A 13,498-nucleotide genomic window follows, 5' to 3' on the forward strand; every position below is an offset into this window, starting at 1 on the left:
TATGGCATAAAACATACTCTTTTGGAATGGCTCAAATCATACTAAACGAATCGTGTACAGGTAGTCCGCTTCCAAAACATTCTGTCTGAACCAATTAATGTAACTTCTGGCGTACCTCAGGGTTCTCACTTAGGGCCTCTCCTTTTCATTTTACATATAAACGACATTTCCTTCATACTCAAAAATCTGAAAGTGCTTATATATGCAGACGACATGAAACTCTTCATGGAAATTAAAAATATTAACGACGCTGTAATATTCCAGAACGAAATCAATCTTTTCCCCATTTGGTGCTGCAAAAGTCTACTCCAACTCAATGTAAAAAAATGTAACTCAATAACTTTCAGTAGGAAAAATGAAACTATACCTATAAACATACATCTAGGAAATCAACTTGTAGAAAAATGTAAAATTGTAAGAGATTTAGGCGTAATCTTAGACTCCAAGCTCACTTTTGTGGAACACTACAATACCATAATCAATAAAGCTAATAGCATGCTGGGCTTTATTAAACGCTTCAGTCATAACTTTCAGGACCCATACACAATTAAATTATTATACACTACATATGTCAGACCTATTTTGGAATATTGCAGCCTAGTATGGAATCCATACAATATTATTCACGAAGAACGCATCGAATCTATTCAAAAACAATTTCTTTTATATGCACTTCGTAAATTAAACTGGACAGCATTTCCTCTACTATCATATGAAGCACGCTGCATGCTCATCAATATACAAACACTTAAAGAACGCCGCGACTTTGCAATGCTTTATTTTATCAGCGACATTATTTCTCAACGCATTCAATCAGCTCCATTATTATCGCAATTAAATTTTTATATACCTAGCCGTCAATTACGTTCCAGGAAATTATTTTTAGAAAAACAAGCTAGAACAAATTATGCAAAATACAGTCCAGTCAATCGAATAATGCGCCATTACAATCAATACTGCGAACATCTTGACCTTACTATGTCTAAAAATCAAATCAAATCTCAGCTTTGTCGTAGAAATAATGCGTAGTATGTAAGTGAACATTGTAAACAATTTATATGTAGTCTACATTTGTTTGACGAAATAAATAAATTAAATTAATCGATTACTCGATTAATCGATCGATATTACGACATCCCTATTTTCACTACACTCCAGCTAGAGGAATGGATGCTGTTGACTAAGGTAGGCTGTTTTGTTAATTTCCAGTGAATTTCAACAGTTCATGTTGGAATTCTAAGAAGAAATAGTTATTTACTTATTCTGTATATCCGAAAAACATGAAGATTTGAATTTGTATATTTAGTTATATATAATGTTTTCATTTAAAAATAAACTGAAAATCAGTACGAAAACGTGCAAAATCAGAAAGAAGAAGAAGAAGAAGACGAATTGACAATTCACTCCGCATCTTCTCACTCAATTCCGACAGATTTCCGAATCAACCGGTTGTAGGCGACATTCGTTCGGAATCGGTTGTTGCACTGGAGTTGGAATTGATTCGGAATTCCACATGATTTCCACATGGAATCCCGAATGAAAATTTCTCGCCGATTCGGAATCTATTCGGATCTGATAATGTGGGCTACGGCTCTGATTGAACCGTTTGGAATTGACTATTGACTCTATTCAAGTACTGTTTATAGATCGACTTTGATTCTTTTGACTTTTGACCCTTCAGACTGAAAAGATAGCCGACCCCGGCACATAAATATCCTTTCCTGCACAACGTTTGAATTAAGTCAAGATAATTTACTTCGGTTTAAAATTTAATAATTTCATTTTTTAATGGCAAAAGAGTAAAGAATAGAGAAGAAACAAAACCGAATGATTTGCAGTTCAGCTCGAAACACCCCGTCATTTCCAGAACATATAATCGGTAATCATGGCAACGGCTCGATACATGCAATAAACACTTCCGGCACTTTGCTTCGTAAAAAAAATTTGGAATGATGGCGGTTGTTATCGCGATTGTACAATCTACAAAAGTCATTTCGTTGATGGAAACGTGTCGATTGGCGATATGTTTAATCGAAAAATACCTCTCGTCAGAAAGCTCAATCGAATAATCAGCGGCTCAATAAACGCACCGGCATCAGCGCACCGTTCTGCTCGAATGGAGTATTCGATTATTCGACCACATCCGGAGTTTCATAGAAAAAGGGGTTTTAATGAGCTTTGGGGTATTGTAGTCCTGCGTCGCACCCCGCGGGCGAACTTCGTGTTCGGACGACCGACGTATGCTTGGTGCTCGGATCCTACGCATCCCCCATGAGCAGTGTTTGTTCGCACCGATATCAATAATCATGACACTGTGGCAGATATGCTCGGTACAGGCAATGTGGAAGAGAAAAGAGAAACAAACAGAATCGGACTTGGAAAACACCGTACCTCGTGTAACAACAGATGGTGCTCGTTTGACGAGAATTTATGCAATGTAAATACATAAATAGTGGTGCTTGTTGGTGCCAAAGCGATAGGGGGCACTCTTGTACTGAATTAATTCCGATTGTAATTGAATTTATTGGTAGAATATTAATAGATTATTACCCTGTGTTATTTGTGATCAAGAATGATTTAACATAAGGGGGATAGGGAAATTCGGTATTGTTCAATAAAATGTGCGTTGATTCCGTTTAAAATATTCTTATTTTAAAAGTCAATGTGAAAGATCAAGCAGAAATTATTATTCCAAACGAGTCATACGGCACAGTCCTGTCGGTTATGTCAAATCGAAACATTTAACAACTAATTCTAATTGTTGAGAGACTGGTGGCAATAGGCCTCATCCACCTCGTCCATACAGTCCATCAGGTAGCGGGTTAGCTTTCGCTGTACTTGGTTGGCCAACACTTGATCCGGAATCTTACGGAGCTCTTCTGCCACAAAATTGCCAAAAACTTGAAAACTGTCGATTTTTTCCACTTTCTGTACTGAACGCTTCTCTTCGTAAACATCCTGCGATAGATGATTCCCGGGAGGAGATGAGAATTTTGCAACAGACTTTTCCGGACTCAAACGCCGCTTCTGAGCACTAGCCATGGAGGTTCGAGTTGGAGTAGGTCTTGGTCTGTGTTTCACGTCTTCGGTTTGTTCGGTAACCTGCAAGAAAAACGAAAAAAAAAACAAGATACTGGTTGAGTTTTTTCCAAATTTAAGCAATTAATGTCGTTTTCGCTTGAGAAAACTGAAACTGTCCCAGGGTAGTTTCATCAAACAAGCACTTTTCTCCCGAAACTGAGTTGGGTTCGCACTTAGCAACAGGGGTGTGAATTAGTTTCAAAACTGACACGATTTGCAGTGCAATGACGTTCAAACTAGGTTCGAAACTGGCTGCAAACAAACGGTTTGACAGTTGTGAGAGTGGAAACTGGGTTCGGTTTGACATCAAGCGAAAACGACATAAGTGAATCGAAGGATTATCCGAGAGCGGGATTAAAACGTGACTTGCAACCCGTGATGAAAATTAAGGAAAACTACTTTCACAAAATCGCAAGAGGCTAAATATCATCGTTGCAGCAATAATGGAGAAACTCACCGCCTTCAATAAAGAACTGTCGCTGCTGGCAGCAAGGAACGCCATCGGTCTAAAATATCGCCAGATTACTTTTTTCTGTCCCGAATCATGGCGTGCTTTGCTACGCTTGGTTTTGGACCAGTACGCTTTGAATTGTATCCGCAGATTGTTCCATTTGGCGATCAATTGATCGGCATCGTATTGATCCTCGAACTCATCCTGAGCAATACCCTGCCATGCGGTTTCGCGTAGAATCTTGCTTACGTGATCCGGGTGTTCCGAATTCCACAGCAGCGGTCTCTTATGGACCGCCGAAATTAACCTCATGATGGCATCGCAGGTCCATTCAATGACCACCTTCACACGCTCTCGTTTGCGTTCCTCTTTCGGAACTAGGAATTCACTCAGATCGTCATCCATTGTGCTAGAAGTGGTCTGAATGGAAAAGAAACATTACAAATGAAAGCAAACAAACTTCTTTGTCCGAATGAATCGATGTGCGCCTAGTCGAAGGCTGAAGCAAACTGGCAAAGTTATTTGACCGTGTTTGCTTCACCGAGAGAAAGGCTGAGAAGCGGAGAGAGCAAACATGCAAGACGAGATGAGAGCTTCATTTAGCTACTGAGAAACACGTTCAGCTGTTCGACATGCAGACAAATATCGAAGCACCAGTAGCAAACACAGTTGTCAAACTTACTGCCAAATATGTTTGGCTGTGTTTGTTCTCTAGGTGGTTTTTATTTATATCGATCTGCGTGGTTCCACGATGGATCTAGAAAATTCTCGGTTAATTTTTCAAAAGGGCGTATAAGCAAGTGACAGTTTCTCTTTGTTTACTTTCTCTTCTGTTAATTACCAAGCGGTTTCCACGTTTATCACTCAACTCTTTGCATGAAATGATACCCGAATCTTTCGACTTTCAAACAGAATAGTGATATCAAAGAAAATCTTTTAAATCACATAACAATAATCGCAAGAGAGAGTGATTAAAGAGAAACTGTCACTTGCTTATACGCCCTTTTGAAAAATTAACCGAGAATTGTGTTTTTGTCTTTTCCATATAGAAAAAGCTATACTTTGGCTACACTGCCAATACTGGCATATCAGTTTTATATCGATATTCGACATTTTTAATATTACTTGATGAATGAAGTCTATCTTTAATATAGTGCAGAAATTGCAATGAACAATTTTGAGTTTGTTCAGAATGCAAAGTACGTGCACTAATAGTGCAATACCACAAGTGCATGCACTCATCATACTTGACATATAGCGATTTGGATAAAAGATTGCACATATCTTCCGTATGGCAAACTATTTATTTTTCATGAATGCAGAAAGAATTGACTCAAGACTTATTTTTAAAAAACGGTAGATGTATTTTTTCATACACTTTGTTCAAATTGTTATAACTCGGGAACATTGTATGAAGCAGTCAGTTTAAAACATAAAGTTTTAAATTACTTTTCCAATTATTACGAAACTGATTGAAGAAATACAATTAAAAAATAACTGCATATTTAAATGGAAAGTTCAGTGCCAGAATCATATTTTGGAATTTAAAAAACAATTTTTTAAATGGATTAGGATTTTTGCACGGGCCTTGTCCGGCAGTGTCGGGCCCAGAAGAGGCTGCCGTGCTGACGGACTTACGAAAATTGTGTATGATCGACGAATCCTAAAGATTTATAGGATATATACTTTTTTTTTGTTTCTATTATAGAGGCTTTAACATTAATGTCATTCGCCTCTTCGGGCTAGAAAAACTTTCTGACCCTATTTGCGGGGTTGGGAATCGAACCCAGGCGGGCGGCGTGAAAGGCATCGACTTACCCATCACGCTATACCCGTCCCCCAAGGATTTATACTGGTTCGATTAAAAAAAAACCTAATCCACCTAGCAGTGAGATGACACTTTTTTCATCAATCCGCATGAATTTTTTGCATGAATATTCTTCGGTGTTTTAGTTCTCATGACATTACTTTAATGACCGTCGTTTTAATCGGCAATTTGTGATCACTAAATACCCTGTAATGTCGAAGCAGAAAATCGGATCGGATTCCATGAGATGTCGAAGAAAGTTTCAGTTTAGAGTTTACGGTTATTTACGGTACTTCCAGAACCGGTATTCGGGAACCAGCATAACCCAAAATGATTCGCATGGCCAAAAAATAAATATGACCAAATTGCAATAGCTCTCAGTCCAACTCATATAGAAGAACTTCACTCTTCTATATCGGCTTGAATTTTAAAAACTCATCACCCTGTTACTCCAGAATCGGAAATCAGAGTCTGAAAAGTCGGAATTCGAAAATCGGTGTAGCCGAAGTTAGTTATATTCACCTGAGAAGTTGTATAGTTTACATTTGATTAAAAATGTTCGAAAATCAGTGTAGACTCACTAAAAAGCTAGATGTTTTATAGAATCTTAAGACCTTACATTTGAATCTTAGATCGGTTCCGCCATCTATGAGAAAAATTAGTTACACAATTTTAATTTCGTTTCACATGTCATCCTGTAGTTCAGGAACCAGAAGTCGGATCCAGACGTAATTCAGGAACTTTGTTTGGAAGCACTTGTCGTATAAATCTGAGTTTGTAGAAAATGGTTGAGTCATCTCCGAGAAAATTGAGTGAAATTATTTTCCACACACGCATTTGCTGATTTCAACGAACTGAGTCGAATGGTATATTGGTGTTATGTTCTTCCAGCATTCATTACTGTCAGTAGTTTAAATCAATATAATTATGCAATTGCTTTTAACTCTAAAATGCTGCCATGTTTCCCATCACCTCAAATATTTTTATTCTTTTTAAATTCGAAGAAAATTATTGTGAAGAATACCACAGTATTATATATGATAGTATGATTGATATGAGAAAAGCATCATTACACCACTAGGTGGATTGAAACAGATTTTTCAGTTAATAATCTGTAAAAATCAGCTGTTGAAATTTCATTTCAAATTCTATTCATTAGTTTGTGAGTTATTGTGCTATGAGGGACGCGACTTTTTTTTATTTTCAGAACAATAGATAAAAAACGTGATTAATCCACCTAGCAGTGAGATGATACCTTTTTTTTATCAATCCGCATGTGTTTTTTGCATGGATATTCTTAGGTGTTTTAGTTCTCATAACATTATTTTAATTATCGTCGTTTTAAAAGGCAAATTGAGATTTTAATCACTCATTACCCTGTAATGCCGAAACTGCAAATCGTATCGAATTTCATTCTTAACGTGTGACATTCTTAACGTGATTGAACATTCCATAAGATGTCGAAGTAAGTTCCATTTTAGAGTTTTTCGTCATCATTTATGGTACTTACAGACCCCGGTATTCAGGAACTAGCGTAACCCAAAATGAGTCGAATGGCCTTAAATTAATATGCCAAACAATTTACATCTTCTATAACGGTATGAATTTCAAAAAATCATCATCTTTAATAACAGAATCGGATAAAATTCACCAATTTTGTATGGGACCTTAATTCCTTAAATTAAGTTTTTGTTTTGGGGTATATAGGTGTTATGTTTCCAGCATTTATTGCTGTAATCAGTTAAAAACAATATAATTATGGAATTGATTTCAACTCGAAAATTCATCTGGTTTACATATTCGAACGATTATGTTTCCAATAACGAACCGTGCTAAAATCGGTCCGAGGCAAATTGTCATGAAAAAGGATGCTGTACACAGTCTTTTTGGTACTTAGAAATAATTGTATGTAACAGTATAAAAATCGTGTTTCACGTTGCTCCCAAGCATTGCTTTGTCATACAGCGATCAAAACTCCTACTGCTGGAATAGGGGGAAAAGTCGCCTATACAACAATGTCGATATCTCCGTTGAAAATGGACGGATTTTAACAATCCATGGCTTGTTGGATAGCTAATACCGTGTGGAATCTAAGTATAGAAACATATTCTGTTTTCAAGTTCAAGTGTGACAAAAACTGAAAATTTTGACATAAAACTTCGTTTAACTCAAAAAGTAAACATCCGATCTCAAAACCATTCAATAGCGTTCTGGGTGACGGGAAGACCTTTCATTTGCGACTAGTTTGGTCAAAATCGGTCCAGCCATCTCTGAGATCTCGACCTCTTAGTTGACAACACACATACACACACGGACATTTGCTCAGTTCGTCGAGCTGAATCGATTGGTATATGACATTCGGCCCTCCAGTTTGAGCGAATTCTATACCTATTTTAGCCTGTCTCATATAAAAAGGTTATGCAATCACTGTGAAAACCGACTTTTGAACCGAGGCCCGGAGGGCCAAGTGTCGTATACCATTCGACTCAGCTCGTCGAGTACGCAAAATGTCTGTGTGTGTCTGTGTGTGTATGTAACGTTTTTTTGCACTAACTTTTCTCGGAGATGGCTGAACCGATTTTCACAAACATAGATTCAAATGAAAGGTCTTGCGATCCCATACAAAATTCCTGAATATTGTTTGGATCCGACTTCCGGTTCCGGAGTTATGGGGTAAAATGTGCAAAAAAATGAAAATTCGTTTTCTAGCTTTTCTCATCTGGATCCGACTACCGGATAAGGTAAAGTGTGTTAAAAATTGTATACCGTCACTGAAAAGGGCGAAAAACCGTAAAAAGTTTTCTAAATCGACCTCAAATCTTCTCCAATAATTAGTTTTTATCAGTAGACGGTCAAACAAACCGATTTCGGTTATGCTTTTTAGGAATCGAAGAAAATTATTTTGAAGAATACCACAGTATTATATATGATGGTATGATTGATATGAGAAAGACATCATTACACCACTAGGTGGATTAAAACAGGTTTTATATATAAAAAACGTGCTTAATCCACCTAGCAGTGAGATGATACCTTTTTTATCAATCCACATGTGTTTTTTGCATAAATATTCTTCGGTGTTTCAGTTTTCATGACATTATTTTAATGACCGTCGTTTTAAGCGGCAATTTGAGATTTTAATCACTCATTACTCTGTAATGTCGAAACTGTAAATGGGATCGAATTTGAATCTTAACGTGTGACAATCGATTAAATATTTCATAATATGTCGAAGTAATTTCCACTTTAGAGTTGATGGCATAACTTAAACGAATTCGTATAGCCATAAATTAATATGACGAATAAATTGCAATAGTTTTGAGTCCAATTTTAAAGCTTTTCGGGATTGTCATCTTCTATATCGGTTTGAATTTTAAAAATTCATCATCCTATAATTCCCGAATCGGAAGTCGGAATTGGATAAAGTTAATTAATTTTGTCTTTGTCGATTTGGCTTGTTTTTGCGAAAACGATTGAGCTTCAAGAAACGATTCAATACTGGAACCGGAATTCGAAAATCGGTGTAGCCGAAGTCAGATAAATTCACCTCAGGAGCTGCATAGTTTAAAGCTTGCTTCATTTAGAATTGGAACAAAGACAATTGCCTATATTTCAGTTATTTATTATTGTATTCAAGATCTTTTTTTATACAAATGTAGCGTTTTCTTCATACTTTTAAGAAAAAATACGGATAAAATTATTCGTCACGGTTTTGAAGGAATTCTCGAATTTTTCCTGTAACACGGCTCAGTAGGCGGCGCACACCTTCTTCGTCCATCGTTTTAGTTATCTTATTCCACCAGGTCGTCATCTGATTGATGTTTTTGACAACGTTTCCCTTTGCCTTGAGTCTCCTCTTCATGATTGCCCAGTATTTCTCAATAGGGCGGAACTGGGGGCAGTTGAGTGGGTTAAGGTTTTTCGGAACAAACTGGACCACTTTCTCTGCATACCATTCTTAAACGGCTTTGCTGTAATGACAGCTTGCCAAATCTGGCCAAAACATTACAGGATGGTCGTGGGATCGAATGAACGGCAAAATTCGTTTTTGGAGACACTCTATGAATCTGAGTTTGTAGAAAAGAAATTTTCCGAGAAAATTGAGTGAAATTATTTGTCACACACGCATTTGCTGATCTCGACGAACTGATTCGGATGGTATATGGGTGTTATGTTCTTCCAGTATTTATTACTGTAAGTAATTTAAATGAATATAAAATGGAATTGCTATCAACTCGAAAAATGCTGCCACCATCTAGTTTACATATGTCATATTCGAACGATTATGTTGCCAAAAACGATTCATGCTAAAATCGGTCCGAGGCAAAATATCATGCTGTACACAGTCTTTTGGGTACTTAGAAACAAATGTATGTAACAGTATAAAAAATCGTGTTTTATGTTGCTCCCAAGTATTTCTTTGCCACACAGCGCTCAAAACTCACTGCTGGAATAGGAGAAAAAGTCGCTTACACAAAAATTTCGATATCTCCGTTAAAAATGGACCGATTTTAACAATCTATGGCTTGTTGGATAGATATTACCGTGCGGAATCTAAGTCTGAAAATATATTCTGTTTTCAAGGTAAATTGTGGCAGATACTGACTGACTGAAAATTTTGACATAAAACTTCGTATAACTCAAAAAGTAAACATCCGATCTCAAAACCATTCAATAGCGTTCAGGGTGACGGGGAGACCTTTCATTTGCGACTAGTTTGATCAGAACCGGTTCAGCCATCGCTGAGATCTCGACCTCTTAGTTGACAACACACATACAGACACACACGGACATTTGCTTAGTTCGTCGAGCTGAATCGAATGGTATATAACATTCGGCCCTCCGGGCCTCGGAATTATTTTTCTAAAGTTTGAGCGAATTCTATACCTATTTTGTATATTTATAAAAAAAAGGTAAAACTATTTCGTGTTTTAATTTTACACTGCTTTTTGATGGGAAAAATGTCGTTCAAACAAAACAATGGCTTGAAAAGTGTTATGGAGACTTCAGAAACAACAATAAAACGTTGGTTTGTTGACTTCAAACGTGTTCGTAGAGACACCAATGATGCAGAACGCAGTGGACTTCCAAATGAGGCGGCAACACCAGAAAATAATTTAAAAAAATTCAAAAAATCGTTTGAATGATCGAAAAGTGAAATTGCGTGAGTTAGTTGTTGCGTGTTGGCTTTATTTTGCATGAGAATTTTACTATGAAAAAGCTCTGTTTAAAGTGGTAGTCGCGTTTGCTAACTGATGCCCAAAAACGAGAACGTGTTGATGATTCTGAGGAGTGTTTGGCCATGTTTAAACGTTACAAACCGAAATTTGTGCGTCGATATGTGACAATGGATGAAACATGGATTCATCACTTCACTCCGGAATCAAAACGATCGTCATCTGAACAGACAGGAACTAGTGAACCTCGTCCAATGCACAACAATCGGCTGGAAAGGTTAAGGCCTTGGTATTTTGAAATGTGCGTGGTGTAATATTTATCGACAGTCTTGAGAAAGGAAATACCATCAGCAGTGCGTTATTGGAGCGTTTGAAAGCTTAAATTGCAAAGAAACGACAGCATATGGTAAAAAAAAAAACGGTGTCACAAGTCATCCAAACAAAGGACTAACTACATAAATCGAACTTCGAATTTCTACCACATTCACCGTATTCGCCAGATTTGGCTCCCAGCGACTACTGGCTGTTTGCAGACCGGAAAAAAATGCTCGACGGTAAGAAATTTCGCAAAAAAGAAAAGGTTATCGCTGAAATTGAGGCCTATTTTGAGGCAAAAGATAAATCGTTTTACCAAAGTGGTATTGAAATGATAGAGCGGTGCTGGAATGATTGCGTTGCTCTTGATGGAGATTACTTTGATGAAAAAAGTTAACTTTGAACCAAAAAGAAAATTCGAGTTCTCTTTGTAAGGTCCGGGACTTTTCAGCCCATGTGTTATTCAACGAAAATTTAAAAAAATGAGCAGCAAATTCAAATTTACCGTAATCGGTAATTACTGTAAATTACCTCCAGCAACAAACTATCCATTGGGTTTCGATTTGTTTTTAAACATACTAACTTAACGAAGTACTCAAAAAAATTAGCTTCAAATTCAAAATTACCGTAACTAATTTGCAACTAATTAGTAACAAATTATTCACCTATTTGCGTTATTATCGACGAGAGGTGCTTCGCTTAGTACATGGTCATCGAATTTTGTACAGAACCGTGTAAGAGGTGCTTAATCATTTAGCAAGTATCGCTAGGGATGAACATTCCGTACACCATAAAAGGGAATACTTCTCAGAGACTTGTGCAAAATGAGACTTGTACCGAATTTAGTGCCTGGGTTGACGGCTCAATGCATAGGGCGCTGCTCTTACAAGCATGCTGGTCGCATGTTCAAGTACCGACCAGAAAGGATTCTTAGTGTCAGTAGGACCACTAGCCATGCAATGGTTTCGTACGCTATGCATTGCGTGCGAAGTCTGTTGAAAAAGAAAGGTCAAATTCCACATAAAGAATTTAATACCAAGGCTTTGATTTTTACGTTTGAAAACTATTGCGGGAACAACTATTCAGCAATTTCAGTGAAGCTGCAATTTCAAACATCGGTCTCATCTTAATTCAAAAACTTCCAAAGTCCCAAAGTACCGATTTTCACATTGGACTGAGGTGGGAATTAAGTTAAAAGCCACATTCATGAGAGAGGAAAGCAGTTTTTCGTTAGCTTCCAGTAGCGTCACTGCAGTCCTGCACTTTCCAGCAGCGGTTGCACGATGCATCTAAACATTCAAAAATAATGCTAATGGCTATTGCATGTACAGTGCAGCTGCTGGAACCTAACACAATTTACATACATTCCCTCTGACAACGGAATCTCGGAAAACGAGAATTTCATGCTATTTCGAAATCCCCCAAAGGACTGTAAGGGGAAAGATATGCAGTAATTAAAATTAAATGCATATCATAATCAAGATATAAATTATTCAAGTTTGAAATAGCAGTCCGTAACTTCAAGCGAATAAGACGAAGAGTAGCATTGGCCCGGTCGCTGAGTAGGCATACCATTGAACCGAACGAGGGAACAACGATGCTTGTTAGGTACGTGCCTGGAACGACTTCGGTCTGCACTGGGACGCACAAAAGCACAGCATCCAAACTGGCCAGTTTCTATCGGAAGAAAAACCTGAACCTAGAGGCTGTCTCTCGAAACTTATTCTTCTCTGGCTGGCGAGAATGCAGTGAATAATTACGCGCACGCACCGACTATTCGAAGACTATTTCGGTGCAATGTAATCAACTGGCACCGTTTGAGTTAGTTTTCATGTTTGAATTAGTACAATTGAAACAGGGAACCGTTTTTGTGAAGGCATTTAATTGTTCCTGGAATGCTGCTATTCAAAGGTTTACCAAAAACTTTTGCTTCAATGTGGCGCATGGCAATGACTGCTGGAAACGGTACGATAATAATTTCAATATAGTTCACATCCACTCGAAGTCAGACGGAGTCTTAGCAGCGAAGAATACAATCCAATCCGCACAAGTTCCCGGGCTTATTCCACTCAATAGCCAAAAAGTAAGTATAAATACGAATGAAACTGCTAAAGGGATTTCGAACAGCAGTCATACAAGTGAAAGGATGTTTCACCCGGGAAGGAACATTTCACGCTCCACGGATGAATGGTTCGGCAGAATAGAGCGGAGCAATAAGCCATACGAGAGCGCACTGATCTTGTGTGTTTTCTCATGTGTACTTTGCATAAACCGTAAACCGTGAACCCTGGAGTGAGTTCAATCTCTTCTCGGTTCCGACAAAAAGGAATAAAGTCCTTGTCGGGGAAAATACATTATATTGAAATTTAAGCAAGCATGTACAACATGCACGACCCGATTCAACTTTTCCGCTTCCGAAAACGGTACTCGGTCCCGTCCTGATTCAAGGGCTCTGTGACACAACTGAGAATAACCAGCAGCATTTGGCGTAAGTCTGTGCACCATCATATCAAACGACGCGATGAGACTGTGCCGTGCTGCGACCGTAACTTCTTTTGGCTTCTTTCTATAGCCCCAGTAACCGAAGTAATTTAGAGTTTCCAATCTCAATGAATAGTATCTGTTTGGGTGCCCTTCGACCGAGCGACCGGAGGCAAATCCTGCTGG

General features: G+C 37.9%; 2 protein-coding genes across 10 annotated transcripts in view; one reads left to right on the forward strand and one right to left on the reverse strand.

Annotated features, from left to right (window-relative positions):
• LOC131440051 (mpv17-like protein) overlaps positions 1 to 13,498 on the forward strand; it is a 438,206-nt gene that overhangs the window by 326,706 nt on the left and 98,002 nt on the right. The window lies entirely within an intron of this gene.
• Positions 2,653 to 13,498, reverse strand: part of LOC131440029 (uncharacterized) — a 129,730-nt gene continuing 118,884 nt past the window's right edge. For both annotated transcript variants that reach the window (XM_058611126.1, XM_058611121.1), the window contains 2 exons: positions 3,539 to 3,952; positions 2,653 to 3,102 (listed from right to left, as the gene is read on the reverse strand). In XM_058611126.1, coding sequence (XP_058467109.1) covers positions 2,755 to 3,102; positions 3,539 to 3,952 — 762 coding nt within the window. In that variant the 3' untranslated portion in view covers positions 2,653 to 2,754. The remainder of the gene's footprint in view (positions 3,103 to 3,538; positions 3,953 to 13,498) is intronic.

Source organism: Malaya genurostris, chromosome 1, assembly GCF_030247185.1.
Source record: "Malaya genurostris strain Urasoe2022 chromosome 1, Malgen_1.1, whole genome shotgun sequence".
NCBI lineage: Eukaryota > Metazoa > Arthropoda > Insecta > Diptera > Culicidae > Malaya > Malaya genurostris.